This window comes from Mustela nigripes, chromosome 3, assembly GCF_022355385.1.
Source record: "Mustela nigripes isolate SB6536 chromosome 3, MUSNIG.SB6536, whole genome shotgun sequence".
NCBI lineage: Eukaryota > Metazoa > Chordata > Mammalia > Carnivora > Mustelidae > Mustela > Mustela nigripes.
In genome coordinates, this window is record NC_081559.1 from 178,150,992 (window position 1) to 178,170,315 (window position 19,324).

General features: G+C 43.1%; 1 protein-coding gene across 1 annotated transcript in view; it reads left to right on the forward strand.

Annotated features, from left to right (window-relative positions):
* Nucleotides 1–19,324, forward strand: part of DEPTOR (DEP domain containing MTOR interacting protein) — a 131,919-nt gene that overhangs the window by 35,133 nt on the left and 77,462 nt on the right. Inside the window, exons 2-3 of the mRNA XM_059395088.1 lie at nt 10,205–10,383; nt 11,641–11,764. Coding sequence (XP_059251071.1) covers nt 10,205–10,383; nt 11,641–11,764 — 303 coding nt within the window. The remainder of the gene's footprint in view (nt 1–10,204; nt 10,384–11,640; nt 11,765–19,324) is intronic.

A 19,324-nucleotide genomic window follows, 5' to 3' on the forward strand; every position in this document is an offset into this window, starting at 1 on the left:
GCAGTCTGACATGGTTCTTCTCCCCCTCTGATTTCCCCCCCTTCATTTTTCCTGGATTATGCTGAGTGAAACATATCAAAGTGAATCTGGCACTGAGGGAGCTCTACAAGCAGAGAAAGTCAATTATCATGCAGTTTCACTTACTTGTGGAGCATAAGGAATGGCATGGAGGACATGAACTGATGCCATTTAATATGAGTTCAGGTTGTCACCTGTTCATTAGCTGAAGACCTCTATTAAAAAAAGAAAAAGGCTTTTATACCTTCTTATCGGATGGACAGCTGTGCTCCTCCTTAAGGGGGAACAAGCATCTGTGAGCAGATGGGGAGATACATTTAAAGGAAGAAGGAGCCCTAAGAATCACACCATAGGTTGAACCCTGGGGTTCACCTGTCAGCCTTTTACTTTTTTTGGCAAGATGTGGGGTATAGACCCCCAGGCTTCTGATTTCCTCGGAAGGGCGCTCCAGTGCCTGGAAACAGACTCCCTGAGAGTATGTCCCACCTGGATACTCCCCCCACCCCCCCGCCATCCTCAGCCTCTGTCCCCAGCCCTGGAAGGTCAGCTGGCTCAGTGCTTAGCTCAGCTCCTGGTCACTCTCCCCCAGCCTCCTCCCCTTACTCTTTATCTTCTTTTTATTCTGCAACACAATGTTGGTGCACCCCAGATGGTTTGCCAAGTGTGCTCCCTGAAGAACAGCATTAGCCTTACCTGGACCTTTGTTAGAAATGCAGATTCTCAGGGCCCCTGGTGGCTCAGTCCATTAAGCCTCTGCCTTTGGCTAGGGTCATGATCTCAGGATCCTGGGATCCAGCCCCTCATTGGGTTCCCTGCTTCTCCCTCTGACCCTCCCCCCTGCTCTTGCTCTCATTCTCACTCTCTTTAATGAATAAATAAACCTTTAAAAACAAAAGAAATGCAGATTCTTGGGCCCATCTCCAGATCTACTGAACTGGAAACTAGCTGGGAGGGCCCAGCGCTCTGTGGTTAACAAGCCCTCCTGGTGATCTTAGTGAAGGACTTCGAGCATCACTGCCCTCCCCTTCTCTAACCTGAATCTCTGTGTGTCCCCCCCACTACCCCCACTAGAGCACAGAGCTTCTGGCTGGTGTTTTTTCAGATTCCACTTTGGGGTCCAGTGAACAATATTTAGTTATTATTTCATGATCTTTGTACTTCATCTTTCTCTCTATTTTTCCTCTTTGTCTAAAACGGGCCCTGAGACAGTTTCTGCTCTAAGAAGTTTTCAGTTTCCGACACTAAAGGTGCTGTTGCAGTGCATGTCTCTCTCAAGGAGGGCAGGTACAGACTGGGCGTGACAACAGAGGACTTGAGAGGCTGTCACAGAGCCTAGGCCAGCTTGCCCATCAGTGGGCCAGTCCTCAGTAAAGGGCTAGAGTGCCACCAGTCACCATTTCCAGGCTGTCGTGGAGTTCAGGCAGAGAGTCTGGATCGAGTCAGGAGGCCAAAGTTGACGTTCCAGTGGGTCAAACATGGGCGAGTCACTTTGCTTCTAAATGTTGGCTTTCCTATCTGTCCAATAGTGATGTCAGGGAGGGCTTGGCCTGGATAGGCTGAAGGTGTTTTCCTGTTAAAACAACTCAGTGATTTTAGTTATTGGTTTGGTTGAGGGGGCAGAAGGGGTGAGATTAGTTCTTGTAGACCTCCCAGGAAGTGAGGCCTCCGTGTGTTTTTAGGAAGTGACTGAATGCTGTCTCACCTTTGGTCTTCTCTGCGTTACCTGCCACCCCACACGGGGGCTCTTTCTCCTCCTTGAACAAAGAACAGGTAGGCTAGACTTAGGTAATCTTAGATAGAGTTGCTAATTCACCCCCCTTGTTCCCTGATTCACTCCCAGAGATATTAAGCAAATTTAATGCAAAATCCTGCACCCACACCGGAAAACAAGGGCCAGCAACTTAAGCATTTGTTCTAAAAAGTACATATTTAGTGGCTTCTTGAGGCTGCTTTTGATGAAATATGACAATGAAATATATTACATAATAATAGCAGTAAGGGTTGACGTTTATGGAGAGCTTATTATATGCTAAGCACTTTACATAGAATTTTCTCATTTAATCCTCACATTATGAGACATACATTGTTATACCCATTTTATAAATGAGAGAGTTGAGGTACTGAGGAGTCAAATGTTTTGTCCCAAGTTACACAACGAGTAACGGACGGAGCTTGTATTTGAACCCCAGTCCGTCTGGCTCCCTAGCTCTGCTATAAAGGAAGGATAAATCGTGAATGAGGAGAGCAGGAAGTTAATCTGCTGACAGATGCCCCAGAGTCCCTGTTCCTGCCCGAGAGCTATACTTTCTTATCCCCCACTTGCTGCTACCTCCTCAGCTGACTCAGTAACCAGTACTGGTCCTACGGGTCACTCTGTGTCCTCACTGAGTTCTAGAAACCATTCTGGGCTGGTTTCTTCACTTGTAAAATGGCAGAGGCCTGATACGCCTGGGTGTGGTGTAAACAAATAATGACCCATTTGGAAAAAAAATCTTGGAGCTTCTTGGAAAGGCGCTTTGCGGGCAGGAAGAACCTCTGCCTTATCAGAGAAAGAGATCAGAGCTAGGGAGGTTGATGCCAGTGCTCCTTGTTCCTTCAGAACAGGAGACCTCATAGGAAAAAGCCCCCAGGAGGAAGAACTCCGTGAAAATCTCAGGTCTAATGAGGTAAGGAAGGCTGACATAGAGACCTTCCCGTCTTGATCCTGTATTTACCTCTTATCTCCTGGATGAAAAGAAAGGTTTAAAAGGGCCTCATGAGCTATTATGCACATGTCATTAGAAGGGTTTGTTGTATGTCCCTCATGAACTGATGCTTGCTCTCTGGGATGGTGTAACTCAACTCACCAGCTCATTTCCATGCCACCCCCCCCAGGAGTGGCATCCTAATTATACAACATTGGCTCAAAGTAGACATGGAGACAGTGCAATGACTTCTTTTGTATTTATGTTGGTGGCAGTATCTATAGGACGTATAAATTGCATAAATTTTCACCTTTCCATGTTTTCTCTTCTGTAGTCTACATGAGCATAAAATAAGCAGAACACAGAGGCTTCTGGCATTTAAAGTTTGACGTCACTAAACGCTTTGTAAACACAGAAATCAGAAGATCTGAGTTCAAGTCCTGATTACTCCTGATCAAAAATGTGACTTGAGCAGGTCCCTTTAAGTTTTCTGAACTTGCTTCCTTATCTGTCAAATGACTATGATAGTGCCTTCCTGGTCACAGGGATGTCATTAGCCTCAGCTCTGTTCAAATGTGAAATAACTGTTATTATTTCTGCTAATACGGCATCATCAAGATCTCAAATATAGTGCATGGTATGTAGGACTTGGAATCAAACATGCTTCCCTCATGGGTGTGCTTACCATCTCAATTAGTGTGGTGACAAGACACAGCATAAAGGACTTGTGCTTGCACTGACCTGACATGGGGCCTGGGAGGGCTCTGGGTAGAGCCCATGGCTCTGCCTTTGTTCCTGATTCACAGAGCCGTTGCTTCTAACCCTCCTGCAAAGGGGTCTTGCTGGTGGAACATTTGACGCTGCTGTCATTGAAGGTGGTCACTGCATTGTGTGTGTGTGATCTCAGACCAGTTCCTGCTGGTCTCCCGAATCACATTGACTGTATTTATGTTAACCTGTTTTTTATGCCCTTTCCTTCCTTTCACTGTGTGTGTTTTTTCTGTTGTTCTGATCTGGTTGGGAGAAACCAAGCATCTTCTTGAAGCAAAACTACCCGAAATGTGTATAATGATCCTATCTCACATAAAGATATACATAAACTAGCTGTACATGTGTACATAGGAGATTTTGGCAAGAATACATAAGCGACGATATTTTTAAGATGTTATTTATTTATTAGACAGACAGAGATCACAAGTTGGCAGAGAGGCAGGCAGAGAGAGAGAGGGGGAAGCAGGCTCCCCTCTGAGCAGAGAGCCTGATGCGGGGCTCGATCCCAGGACTCTGGGATCATGACCGAGCTGAAGGCAGAGGCTTTAACCCACTGAGTCACCCAGGTGCTTCAACATAAGCAACTATTAATATCAGCTTCGTTTGAAAAGTGGGGGGTTAAGGAAAATTTTGAACACACCCCAAAGTCAATAAAGGAGTAGACCCCCATGCACCTGTCCCCTGGCTTTGACAATTACCAATTCCTCATCGTTACCCAGCTTCATGTTAGACCTATTTGAGTTTCTTTTTATCTACCACAAGCATGTATTTGGAAATTTTGAAATTTTAATTGTAAAGTCAATTCAAACTTTAAAAGAAAATGCAGGAGGTTAGGTTTCATTTGTTCCTGTCTTTTTTTTTTTCTCACCCTTTTAGACTCCGGTCCTCTCAGAGGTAGGTGATCAAGAATGATTCTCTCCGACTTCTGTGGTCCCCAGGGACAGATACTGGCTGAACATCTGGGAAAGGCAGCAGCTCTGGTTGACAGCACATCTATGTCAGCGCTATTGCCTTAATCACAAGGCTCGCACTGTCAGCCCTACTGTTTGGCTTGCTGTGTTTTTTAATTAAACTGTTTACTTTGGCTGAGATTTATGACGCTGTTTTTAAATGAGAATATGTGCTTTCTGTCCCCTCTTTGTTCCCTGGGCCCGACAACCTGTGCAGTTCTCTGCAAGCTATTTTTCGCAAAACAATCTCTGCATTTCTTATCAGACGGAGGGTAATTTTACAGGGATTATTAACACTCTGCGCTCCGTAGTGTGTGTTCTCCTAGGGCTAGAAGAGGAAATTGTCTGATGCAAGCCCAGCAGCTGGTTAGCTGGCCAGGAATAGAATATTACAAAATCACCTTGAATCTAAAACCTGTGCACCAGCTGTCTGAGAGGAAGGACAGGAAGGTGGTTTTCGTATTTACATTCCTTAGTCGGTGGTATTGAAAAACGCAGCTAAAATAGAAATGGTTATTTTCCCCAGTGGTTCAGCGTGGATCGATCTGGACTGTTAAGTCAGAAGACCATTCGGCCCCATGCCTTGTTAGCACGAGTGCGTTGCATGAGTGAATTAATTTTTCACATCAGTGCGAATTGATCCCCTTCTCTGCGCTAGGCACTAGGGAGACACAAATAAATAAACTCCCCCTTAGTATCCTGCTCCTCGTCTAACTGTAATACAGTGGGATGAATGTTCTCCTCGTGGCACTAAAATAGCGTGGGAGAAGGGAGGAAGGAAGGTGCTGTAGCTTTCGGAGGCTTGGGGGGATGTTCACAAAGGAGACGCCTCATCAGCTGAAGAGCCAAGACAATTTTCTGAATTGCTGAAGGCGGAAGGAGGGTCTCCATCTTGAGCAGAGGCATGGGAGGTGATGGCTGCGCTTTGGAGTATGGGGAAGAGTCCAGTGTGCCCAGGCTTCGAGGCGGGTGTGTTTGTGTTTGGGAGGTGAGGAAGGTGAGGAAGTTTGGAAAACCTCCTTAGAGCCTGAGTAGATGTGGTTCTTTTGGATTCAGACAACTGAGGCTTCCTCAGCCACCTGAAGGGATTGGTTCTGGTTATTAGTAGGGCACGTGTAGTGCGGAAGAAGAACTAGAAAGCCTAAGAAACCAAGGTACTCCAGGGACAGGCATCTGTCGCTGTCTATCATTTTGCAACCTCTTTCTCCTCACCTCCTAGCTACGCTGTGCTGGCCTCCCCACTCCCCTCACATTCCTGGTCGGCCAGTTTCCTCAGTATCTTGGTGGGGAGTGTTCACCTTTGCTCTGGGAATCCCATGGAGATGGTCTCGGAAATACGGAGGGTGTATGTGGGACAACCGGGTGGGAAAACCAGGAAGTACTCGGGACTTGGCAGCCTTTCAGCTCGAACGGCCCACATTGCTGTTTTACACATTCACATCCGGTGAGTTCCATTTGAACAAAGTGTTCCATGGCACAAGTAGAGTTTGAAAACTCCAGCTCTAGTTTAAATCTCGGAGGGAACCATTCTGTTTGGTTTTCACTGATTGTGTCACTTGGGTTGGGTAAGATCTCATGCCTCTGGTCTCACTGAACAGCCCATGGGCACGTATGTGCAGGGGCCACCAGAGGTCATGGGCTCTTTCAGTCAGGTACCTCCCCACATGGAAAGAAAACAGACTCAGGGTGGTGGACCCCGCTGGGGGTAGATAAGGTGTGGAAGGCCGTTTTAAATCAAAGGGGGTGTTGGACATGGCGGATGATGTGACTAACGTGTGTAGGCAACATGTCTTCTTTAAAATGTATGGTTTTTAGCCCCTTCGTCAGCATTTTGTGGAGTCTTTCTATTCCAGGAGAGGCATGGCTACTCAAAATGTCTATTTTTCCATAAGACTTTGAAATATTCCTTACTCTATTCCCTTTTTGGAGACCTCCATGCACATTAGCATATGAAAACCTGTAATGGATAAGTTAAGTTCAAGTAAAAGGAAATAAGTTTTTGAAAAACACCCATACACACGCAACATGGATTAGAATTTTGGAGATTGGTCACCCTGGAATGGAAAGCATAAATAGTTTTATAAAAAGATTTATGGTTACCAAGCTGTGGGGTGGGGACTCCTAATAGTTAGAAGCCTCCTTACCTTTTTGAAAGTTTTGAAAATTTCAACAATTTCTTAGTGTCCTTGGACATTCATTTTTTCAGCAAATAATAAGGGCCCGAAGTGCTAGGCAGAAACACTTGGCTATATGTCTGCAGAGTGAACATTCTTATCTTTTTATTGGGATAGTTTTTTAGGAAAGTACAATTAAAAAAATTTTTTTTAAAGATTTCTTTTATTTATTTACTTAAGAGAGAGAGAATGAGTGGTGGAGAGGGGCAGAAGGAGAGAGAGAGAGAGAGAAGCGGACTCCCTGCTGAGCAGGAAGCCCAATGTGGGACTTGATCCCCGGACTTTGAGATCATGACCTGAGCTGAAGGCAGACCTCCAACCCACTGAGCCACCCAGGCACCTCCAAGAATGCATAAGTATTTTTAGAATTCTGTATTTCTGACTATGAAATTTAGAAAAAGAAAAAAAAAGATGCTAGCACCATTATTAAAAGTTTTTAACTACAGTAGTGAGTTGAAAACCATCAGTATCTCCTGGATCCAGTGTTCTTTCCCCTCTATCAGATGACTGCTCCGTTTTCTAAACATGGAAATATGCCAGGCCCTGGTGGGACTGCCGGGAGAAAGGGCTTCTGCCCTCAGTGCTGGGTGGGAATTGGTGGGAATCAAGAATGCTCACGAATTAGCCCCATGCTCGGGTTCATGAAAGGATAGGCATTGAAAGTTTCTATTCTGTAGTATTTGAAGATAAACATTACCTAATAATTTTTTTTAGGATGGAAAGTTTATAGGAGCTAAAACTCCTCTTTTGGCTCATAACATATTCCTCCTCCACCAAATTATATGGTAGCTTGTTCCATGTTTCGATTTCTAAATAAATTGGTCCTCATTATTCTTGGATTCCTGACAGACATCACGTCTAAGAATTAATGTTTCACATTCTGCCACTTTGAGCATGTTAAACAAATTACTCAGTGTCATTGTCACTGAATTCATTAGAGGGAAGTGAGACTTTAGCACGCCTAGGTGAACATGTTTTTTTTATCAGCCTTTGTTTATTTTTTATTAATAATTACAACTCCACATTGGTTTTGTGGCTTTAACATTACCTGCATCCGGGAGCCACCATGAGGATGGCTGTCCATAAAGTAGTGAAAACAGTGCCTAGTGCCTAGTAAGGTCTTGAATGCTTGTGTTGTCCTTCTTAATGAACTTCATGACTGTGTGATGAAGTAATTACCATGGGTGTAATTATCCCCATTTTATCAGGGAGGATTCTGGTGCTCAGAAGTTGGATTGTTTGGAATTACAGGCAGTGTCAGGATGAGAACAAGAAGTTCCTATTCCTAGTCTTGTGCTCCTGATTGCTCTCATAACAGACCTTTTAGGGTTTAGTATTTTGATATATGAACTTAGGAGGATAACATGCAGGCCGTAGATGTGAAGCGAACACAGATGTAAGTGCCGTGTCGAGTACTAGGCATCGAGTAGGAATGCAGTCAACATGGGTTTTTTCTTTCTATGCCGTTTACAGGCGTTAGGATTCTCATTTCTTTTCTTTTCTTTTTCTTTTTTTTAATTTTATTTATTTGACAGAGAGAGAGTAGGCATAGAGACAGGCAGAGAAAGAGAAGGAAGCAGGCTCCCCACTGAGCAGAGAGCCCGATGCGGGGCTTGATCCCAGGACCCTGGGATCATGACCTGAGCCGAAGGCAGAGGCTTTAACACACTGAGCCACCCAGATGCCCCCGGATTCTCATTTCTATCCTCCTCTCCCTTGTCCCTGCTGATGTCCCAGGTAAGCATTCCATCTGCAGACCACTCGTGCATCTCCAGGCTTTAGCCCTTCCTAGTGGTCCTTGTCAGCTCAGCCCACCTTTACGGAGTATCACAGATAGAGTGCCTTGAACAACAGAAATTTACCTTCTCACAGTTCTGGGGGCTAGAAATCTGAGATCAGGGTGGGGCAGGGTTGGCAGGCCTAGCTCATAGGTGACCCCCTTCTCCGTGTGTCTTCATGCTCTTCTCTCGGTACAGAAGTATGTCCTAATCTCTGCTCGTCATAAGGACACTAGTCATCTTGGATTAGGGCCACCCTCAAGACCTCATTTTAATTTAATTACCTTTTAAGAAACCCTCTCTACAAATACAGTCACATTCTGAAGTACCAGGGTTTAGGCCTTCAGCATAATGAATCTGAGGGGAACACACAACAGCCCATAGGAGTGGTCTAGCCAGGAACAGAGCTGAGCTTCCAAGCCCCAACCCAGTGTGCTCCCGACTTAGACTCACGGTCCCTGGGATAGCAAAACCCATTAAATTTCATCCAGTCAACTCTGTTCAAAAAGCAGGCAAGCAGACAGTCTAGTTCCTTCCTTAAGGAGTAGACAAGAGGAGGTTGGGGCCTTGCTGGGTGCCGATGCTGAATTGACATTCTGTTGCCCAATCTCAACACAGCCAAGGTTGGGGTGAGCAGAACTGCGTTCATTCTACAGAGGAAAAAGTAAGCCTCTGGCCTCGCTCACACAGATACAGTGAGATTTACTCAGGTGGCACTCCCCTCTCGCAATGATGCTGAGAATATGAGGTTAGAATAGGACCATGTGAGCAAAGCAGGAAGAAAGCCGACCTGTGTTTCACCCAATTCAAACCCTTGAGAATTAAAAAGTGAATGCAGGCTGATAAAAGAAGGGAAACCAAATGGAAAAAAAAAAAATTAAAGGCTGGTTGAAGGCTCTTTTGGAAAAAAAAAAGTCATAGAGTTCTGAAGGGTATAAGGGAAGGCTCTGGGTCAACCGCTTTTCTCCATGCTAATCCATCAGCCTGTAAATAAATCACATTTGCCCCACAGCTTTCATCCATCTCTCCCGGATATTCTGTTTATCCCTCCCTGGCTAGAGGCAGCACAAAGTGGCCGTTGGGAAGTCAGACTCTGAAGTGAGACCATCAGGTGCAAATTTAATTTTCTTCGCTTATTAGCTGTGTGGCAAGTCACTTAATCTCTTTGAGGTTCTCTCTGCTGTTAAAAAAAAAAAAAAAAGTGTAGACGGTAATAACAACTCTCAGTGAGGTTGTTGCAAACATGTATGGAATGTGCTTCGATCAGCACCTGGACCCTCGTAAGCCTCACGGAAGGATTAGCTGTTGCCCCTATAGAGAGCGGGACAGGCAGAGGCTGGGATCTTTGTGCTACTTTCAAACGTAGGTCTCTAATCCTGGAAATACGCAATGGGCAGGTGGTGGACATTCATTCATTTCTGTTGCATAGACACATGAATGCCCATGCAGTGGACCTCTGTGACGAAGTGGAAGTGCCTGGTTTCAGCAAGTGTTGAGGACTTTCGTTTGTTCTTTGGTTGAAGCCATAAGCCCACTGGTCGACGGAAGAAGGGAGCCTACCAAGTGGCACGAGAGCTCTAGCTCTAGCTTGTCCAGGGTGGTTTCACACCCCCCCACCATTGACCTGTATTATCTCTAGATCTGGGGGTAGAATCATTTCCTGGGACCTCTGGGCTGGGACAGTGTGGCAACCCCCTCCCGACCTGCAGGTATGTGGATGGCCCTTTGATATATTTAGAGCCTCTACTTTGTTCTGAGCTCTGGGATTGGCTGAATGATTTGCGTTGCCATTAAAATTCCTGGCAGTAATTGCCAAATTTTCTTTCCAGGCTCAGGCTGCATGAAGAAAAGGTGATTAAAGATAGGCGACATCATCTCAAAACCTACCCAAACTGCTTTGTCGCAAAAGAACTGATCGACTGGCTGATTGAGCACAAAGAGGCTTCCGACAGAGAGACCGCAATCAAGCTCATGCAGAAGTTAGCTGACCGGGGCATCATTCATCATGGTGAGTGAGGTGCCCACCGACAGTCACGGTAACGTGGGAGGAAACCAAGGACCACGTCTTCCATTCCTGATATGAACCCTCCCATTGAACAAATAAAACGCTGGGTCTCCTGTGCATCTGTCTCCAGTGACATTCCCCTCCTTCCTCCAAGAGGCATTGGGGTTTATTTCCATTTGCTTCTAAATACATTTCCCTTTCTGTATAGGCATCTCTTAGCAAGGTATCGTATTGCTTTCGGTGCTTTAAATCATTACATAAATGCATGTTTGTTCTTTCACAACTTGATCAGCTCTGTAACTGTAACTGTAACTCTCGTTTGCTCATTTCTGCTGTTGTGTACGCCATTTATAATTACATTTCCCATGATCGTAGCTATGCCATATATAATGAGTACGCTTACCCATTCTCCTGCTGAGGGCCATTTAAGAGGTTTCTGAGTTTTTCTGTTACTCTCAGTGGTTCCAGGAACACTTCTCCTGGAATTCTCTAACCCTGACCAAGACCTCCCACGTACTGTTGTTTTGGCTGAAATGCCCTCTCTCTTTGCTTTAGTCTAGTTTCTCGACATCCTTCAGGTCTCTGCCTACATGCAGCTCTTCAGAGTAGTGTCCATTCCCTGCAGCTAGGTTACTGGGCTTACTAGTCTCCCGATGCTATACCCCCTTCTCTTGTTGCCCCCTAGCACCCTGTGTTAATTCCAGGTTGACATTTCTCATGATCTCAGTAGACGTCACGTTCTTTGAGGCTGATGCCTGCCCCAGTATTTCAAGAAGAATTTGTGGCATGACTGATGCATAGGATGGTGTGACCATTCTACTAGATAATGATGGTGGTGATGAGGATGATGATGATAGTTAATATTACTGTGCTAAACCTGCGCACAAAATCATAGAATGGTACGCTTCAGAACTTAGGTAGTAAAATGAGTCTTTTTTTTTTCATTTTTATTTATTTTTTTTATTTTTTAAAATTTTTTATTTTTTATTAACATATAATATATTATTAGCCCCAGGGGTACAGGTCTGTGAATCGCCAGGTTTACACACTTCACAGCACTCACCATAGCACACACCCTCCCCAATGTCCATAACCCAACCACCCTCTCCTACCCCCCTTCTCCCAGCAACCCTCAGTCTGTTTTGTGAGATTAAGAATCTCTTATGGTAAAACAAGTCTTAATTAACCTTTCACATCATCTGAGGACTTGAATAAGATTTTTGTTTTCTTATTTGCCTCTCTATGTACATTGTGTTTCAGTGTGTGACGAGCACAAGGAATTCAAGGACGTCAAACTCTTCTACCGCTTTAGAAAGGATGATGGCACCTTCCCGCTGGACAACGAAGTGAAGGCCTTCATGAGGGGACAGAGGCTGTATGAGAAGTATGTCGCACATGAAATCCCCCACTGTGATCTTAACTTGTGGAGAGAGACAGGGCTATTTCCGTCTTTTTATCATTCTGCCTTCAGCCTGGCTCTTCCCTGTGGGACAGTTACATAACTGTTCCTCTTAATACGGGAAAACTCGATCACTCATTTTCTTTTCTCTTTGCCAGAAATCAAGTCAATTTCGTAAGATTCTTAATAAAGAATTTATTTAAATAGAAAATGCTTTATTTAAATAGAAAATACTTAAATATTTATTTTTTATCTTTGAGTCGATTTAGCAAAAGTCCACAAATAAAAAAAGGTTGGAGCTCGATGTTTGCCCGCAGTAAGTAAGGCAGTTGCCTATCTTCTCTTTTCGAGGGCTGTTGTATAACTCAGAGGTTTAGTCTTGTGAGTGGCTGGAGAAGCAGTGTCAAGTATGGAGGAAGTTCAGGTTCAGGTCAAGAGATGAGTAGTGAGAGAACTTCAGATAGCAGAATGGTCTAAGAGGAATCATCACTGAGACCCATTGCTGGGTCTCAGATCTCCCCACTGGTCTGTCTCTGAGCGGATCTCCTGTTCCTGTGGCCTCTTTCCCATCCGACCTCTTGTTTTTTGCCAAGGCAGCCACTGGAGAAAGGAGGGTGGGGGGGGACGCTCCCTCCAGAACACTGGGTGCCTTTCAAATAGGTTGAAAATAGGTCTTCATCATACAAAAGAGCCTACTGTGTGATGGGTGGGTTGGTGCATGGGGAGGCGGATCCGGGGAGTCAGATTAAGTAATGTGATGGTGAAGAGCCAGATAAGTTTGATTCTAGCCCTGTCACCTCACCTCTGTCAACCTCTTTTATGACTGAGGAGGGGTGATGGGACCACCTCCTAGGTGTTCAGTGCTGTTGTGGGAGTTAAAAGAATGAATGTGTCAGGTACTTGAATATTTAGCTCAGTGACTGTGGTATGCTGTCAGACGCCAGAGATGATAGCCATTTCAGGTATTAGTCTGGTATTGTCCAACCACTTAATGCTGCGTCATGCCCCCTACGTGTTCCTTCTCCCATCGCTTGCTTTCTAAAACTGAAGTGTAGAAAATCCCTCCTCTCCCAGACTCACATTAATTTGAAGGAAGGTGTCCATCAGCACCTCCATTTTTATATCTGAGTGCAGTGCTTGTTTTGTTGCTGTTTTCTTTCTTTTTATGTTTATTAATTCTTATTTAAATTCAATTGATTAACATATAATATCTTACTAGTTTCAGAAGTAGAGGTCAGTGGTTCATTAGTCTTATATAACACCCAGTGCTCATTCCATCACGTGCCCTCCTTAAGGCCCATCCCCCAATTCCCCCCCCCCATCTCCCCTCAAGCAATCCTCAGTTGGTTTCCTGTGATGACGAGTCTTCCATTGTTGGTGTTTTCTTTTTCTTTCTTAGCTCCTTCTGGAAAATTCTAGTAGGTGTTAGATGTTTAGGTCACCAAGACAGTCCTTTCAAACTATAAGATTCTATGTTGTCAAAAATATACATGTCATTTCCCTGGATCAATATTGCTGTCTTTTTTCTGTGTGCAGTTGGCCTTCCTGTCATTAGTGTTCAGTATCTCAATTTCCAAGTAAACTTATTCCTCCAAACTGCTTGTGAAATTAGTACTAGGAAAAGTAATTTAATAGGTACTTAACCTTGCATGAACTAGCAGCCTCCTCGCAGTCTTGGCCCTACACTTGGTTGCTGGAATGCACTTGGAACAAACATTGGGGCCTTTGGAATGATGGCTCAGTTTATCTACTTGAAAATATATAATTTTTATTATATATTATATATAATATAATTATATAATAATAAAATATATTAATTTGTTGGTATAAACATATTAATTTATTCTTATATATTAATATAAACTATAAAATTTATTAATATGAGACTTAATATAATTTTAATATATTTTTATATATCATTTTTATTATATTTCCCTGGATATCTTTTCTATGAATTCCAGCATGTACTATTATTTTATAAGCTTTGTATACTTTCAAAATTATATGAAGAAGAAAATAGTTTTGTTCACAGCTCTTTTTAAGAAATTTATTTACTTTAGTATTGAAGCTTTTTTTCCTCTTTTTGCCAGGAAATTCGCTTAGGATATCTCTAACATTTGTGAAAGAAGTCCTTGCAAAGTATATGTTCCTTTTATTTTTTCCTTTTAAGATAATTACTATGTATCAGGCATCCTGCCTGACTAGTTCATTTGTTTGATCATCACAACAAACCCTGATTTAGATCAACTGTACCCATTTTATGGAGGAGGAAAATGTGGCAGGGAGAGATTCGATTTCTTACCCAAGGTCAGTTCACTAATAAAAACATCTGGGATTTGAACCCAGACTTCCAAAACCCAAACTTATTGCTACTAGGCTGTTGATAAATCTTAGAATGTTTATTATTAGGAAAGATTTATCATTTTTTATTATTTATGGAGATTAAATTAATGTTTTCTTCAAAACGTAGTTTATCTTAAAATGTAACATGGGGATTGTAAATATCCAGATACGGAATTTTCTGTAAAACTGATGGAAATTTGAAAATATGAAAATATTCCAAGTAGACATTGGAGGTGAATAAAGTGATTTTTCTTCATGATGAATCTACCTATAGATTTAGGGACTAAAGAACATAAGGAATATAATTATTGGTACCTTAACAACAAAAAAAAGAGATAAATCTATATGGTATTTTATAAAATGTGATGAAAACAGTATCTTTTATTTATAAATTAAGTTCCACAAAGCATTTCCACTAGATTATTTTATCTGAATTCTCTCAATAGACTAATGATAGAATGGCAAATAATAATAGAAATAATAGCGTAGTAATTAACGGTATAAAATACAATATAAAATACATGGGACATCACATTACTAACCTGTTTCTGAGAAGGAGCATCTGGGACCCGAGGCAATCAGGTCATTTCTGTGTGTTGGGGATACAGCGTGAGAGGGTAACAGGTGTGTGGGCTGCTGCTCCCCACACCTCCCCGCAGCTCTGGGGGGCTGACGGAATTGTCAATATTTGCTTTTTGCTCTCCTCTTGCTTGTTTGTTCTGTGTTATTAATAGAACTTTTTGAAACCAGGTGGTTTCTGTCTGGGGTTTTGCTGAACCTGGCTGACTTGGGTGCACTTGGCTTTCTAACCTGTAGAGGTGTTTCTCAGTCTGCTGGTTTGTAGGGCCAAGCTGTCCTTCCAACTTAAATTCAGTGACTCTGCTACCTCTTAGGATCCACGTGGCTCCTGTGAATATAACTCACAGGTACTCAAACAAATTCCGGTTAAGGGGTGAAAACTGGCCCTTTCAGGGTGTCCCACCAATAGAAAGGTTATGGGAGAGCTGGTGACATGAGTCCTCTGCAGAGTGAGTGACAGTGGATGTGGTTTTCAGAGTCGCACAGCCCTCCGTGTGGGGGCTCACACATTAGTCTGTGCGAATCCAATCCCAGCCTCACACCTGGCTTGCTCCATGACCTTGAGCTGACAGCGGAACCTCACTGATCTGTAGTCATAAACGGAAGTAAGAGGGGGTCTCCCCTTTTTGCTAAGCACAGCGTTTGGCATGGGGCAAGCACCCAAGGAAAGTTAGCTGCTGCTACTAGAGTAGTAAATCATAATGTAAACAAATGATACCCATTATTATTTAGCCTGTAACAGAAGTTAAGAATCCAGGAACCAGGCTACCTGGGTGTGAATCCCGGCTCCGTGCCTAATTATCAAGGGCCTTCACCAAACTGTGCCTGTAATCGCCCTCCTAGTCGATGGATATATGGCCAGTATCCACCTTTCAGACTCCTTGTGGGGCTTAAATGAACTACAAAGTGTATAAGGCACACAGGACAGGGCCTGCCTCAGACTAGGAGCATATCCCGTCGCTCCTCTCCTGCTGCCAGCTGGAAGCGAGTGTGAGAAAGAGGATATGTGCCCCTGGATCGATGCCCAGACTTTGTCATTTTGCGTAATTCATCTGAGCACATTCAAGGCACAATGCACTTTCATCAAGAAGCTTTCATCAGACCTTCACTGCACCTGAAGGTGCCTAGAAGAAGGCCTGCCATCTCTCCAGGGGGAGGCTTTCCGTTTCCCACTTAATTTTGCATGGGTCCACATACCCCAGACACACAACGCATGACTGTAACTCACATTCTCCTGAACAGTACAATTTGTACTTTTCTTTTTTCTTTTTAAATTTTACTTATTTATTCATGAGAGAGAGAGAACAGAGAGTGACAGAGAGGCAAAGGGAGAAGCAGGCTCTCTGCCGAGCAGGGAGCCCGATGTGGGACTCGATCCCAGGACCCCGGGGTCATGACCAGAGCTGAAGGCAGACGCTTAACTGACTGAGCCACCCAGGTGCCCCAATTTGTACTTTTCAAATGAGACCTGCATGAACAGGATAATTATCCCTAACTTAGAAGAGCAATGTCCTGTGGTAGAAGATACTTCGAGCGCATGTTCCAAGCTATAAAATTTGATTATCATTCGGCAGTCAGCAAAAGAGATCACTTTAAAATGAGTTGAACTCAGGATGATCCGTTCTATAAACTGATAAAGAGAGGTAGCTATAAAAGAGAAAATGAGTTGAACGTACAAATTTGGACTTCCCTTACTAAAACTAGTCGTTGAAATGGACATCTGAAACTAACCTTGATTTTGTCATGAGACCTGGAGGAGACTTCTCTATTCTAGTTTAACCTCAGTCTTCACAGGGAGGTAGCTCTCTTCTAGGTCTGGTTCATACAGACATTAGTTTCGTTTTTCACCTAAAGAGCCTTTGGTTTTTCTCAGCAGCAAGAGTTTCCTCTCTCTAGCCACTGATAGTCTGATTAGTTTTCTTAGGAGTGTAAGCCTGATTGAAGAATTGCTTTAACCACCGCACACCATTAGAGTTCCCACTGCTTCCTTTATATTCTCTCCTCGAAGGGAAATATAAGGGGGAAACTATATCCAAAGGGGAAAAGTCCTTTTGTGTGTTTTATCTTATCAGAGGTTTCTCTACCGTGTGCCCCTGGGATCTTTTTCCTGTTCCCTCCCAGTGCCTGGCACAATAAATATTTGTTGAATGAACAAAGGACTCTACACGCTGTGATTGCCTTGAGCTGCCGAGCCTGGTCCCTGAAAGAGCTACAGAGAACTTGCTTTTAATGGCAAACAACAGTAATCAGAGATTTACCTTCTCTTGCCTCCTTAGGGTTTACAAGGCATCTTATGTATTAATGTGTGTGATCCCCTGTGCAACTCTGGGAGTAAAACCTGGGAGACACAGTTCATCCCACTGCAGAGGTGGGGAACATGAACTGGAGAGAGGCTTAATGACTGATGTAGCTCTAAAGCATGGAGCTGCAGCAAAAATAAGTAAATACATAGAAATAAAGTCTTCAGTGGGGCACCTGGGTGGCTCAGTGGGTTAATCCTCTGCCTTCGGCTCAGGTCATGGTCTCAGTGTCCTGGGATCGAGCCCCGCATTGGGCTCTCTGCTGAGCAGGGAGCCTGCTTCCCCCTTTCTCTCTGCCTACTTGTGATCTCTCTCTCTCTGTCAAATAAATAAAATAAAATCTTTAAAAAAAATAAATAAAGTCTTCACACTTTTGACTCTATCTTGTTCCATTTCTGGGAGAGAAGTGCTTTCCAAATGAGGATACAGAGTTCTATGGATTGATTCAAATTTTGTGTTCAGAATGTGTTTTAATTATTTTGCATACCCTAATAAAAATGCTTTCTAATAGGCTATGTACAGCACTGTCACAGTTTACTTGTGCTGCCCAGTTTAACAATGATTCATAGAATCTTGGAATAAACTTTCCTGTCTTCTTGGTTTATTTGGAGAGTGTCCTAGGATTGCATCGTAAGTGGGTTAAAAGTTGTTCCCTTTTGCAATGGCTTGTCTGAGTCACAAGGGATGATTTCGATGTCAAGAACTGTTAAGAATCTTGAGATTTTACCCTATTTGCAAGCTAACAAATTTGCCTGCCACCATTTCCAGAAGACAGGAGACCCCTGGGTCAGAGACAAGGGACAGTTTGTTGCTCTCAGCAGTAGTAATAACCAGAGTATTATATTTTCTGGAACCAGTTCCCCAAGCCTCACTTCCCATAGAATAGCACAATGGAGGCCACCTGACGCCTGCCAGGGCTGGGTTACAGAAGAGGATCCCAAGCTTGAGGAACCTGAGTTTTTTGTAATAGTCATTACGCAAACTGCTCTTTAGCACAGAGCAAGACATTATCTTTCTTATACAGGATAGTAAGCCAATCTGCCCTTTTGCTTCAGAGACTGTCACTACCTGCCTTCCAAGTCTGCTCACTATACAAGTATTCTTGAAAAGATAGTTTAGAACATATGCTGTCCCTGCTTCTGCTTGCAAGATATAAAGAGATGTGTAAGATCCATGGAGAATTATCTCCGGGCAACTAAAACAAAAATGCACATATTAATTGGATTTTGTGCTGATTATTGAGGGAGCAATGAATATCCTCACCAGTGTCCTGACTTCTGTATTTTGTATGTTAATCAAAACTCCCTTATAGGTTTCATTGCTTAACTTTTATAAGTAAATGTTGTGTTATAAGCATGAGATTTTTAAAAATGGGATTTTTCTATAAAATTTTATTTGAGAAAGGAGATTTGTTGTTTAAAAAGTTTTAAAACAGGGCCAGTTTTAAAGGGCCATCATCCCCTCTCACAGGGTGTTTAACAATCATTTTAAGACAAAAACGTAAAAAAAAAAAAGTACGTAGTTTCATTATGTGTGCAGCTCTAAGTAGAGTCACGAGAAACTTTTGACCTAGAACCACATCCTTGCTGGATGCTCCTAACCACCTCTTTGTTTCTTTTCTTTAGAAAAAAAAAAAAAAAGCTTTCTTTATGCAAAATTGTGTTTCACCTGATGAGTTATTAAAATGTTTAGTAATTTGTCAGGGGGAGACCATATAAAACAAACTCACTGTTTTATCATTTTCAATATCAACACAAATATTATTTATTTTTTATTTTTTATTTTTTAAAATATTTTATTTATTTATTTGTCAGATTGAGAGAGAAAAAACAAAAAGCAGGGGGAGCAGCAGGCAGAGGAAGAAGCAGGCTCCCCACTGAGCAAGGAGCCCGATGTGAGGCTCGATCCCAGGACTGGGATCATGACCTGAGCCAAAGGTAGATACCCAACCAACTGAGCCACCCAGGCACCCCAACATGAGTTTTATACTGCAGTTATTTTCAAATAATTTCTCTAAACACTGCCTTATACATTCTAAGTGTAGTTGAGAGTATGGAAGACAATGTGCAGCATGTTGAAATGAACCAGCCCTGGTTCACCTAATTTTGTTGATTTTCCTATTTTTAACAGCTGCAACTTCAGCCTGCCAAGGAAGGGTGAAGTAGGAGCCAACCTCCTGGCTAGTTTGGTCCAGGTATCTGAGCTTGGGCCAGTTCTCCAGGAATAGAACTAGCCAGTGTCTGCACATTTAGTGATGCCCAGAGACTGGGCAGTAGGGGTGGTGAAATGCATCTGGGAACACAGAGTCGTTAGAAACACAAAA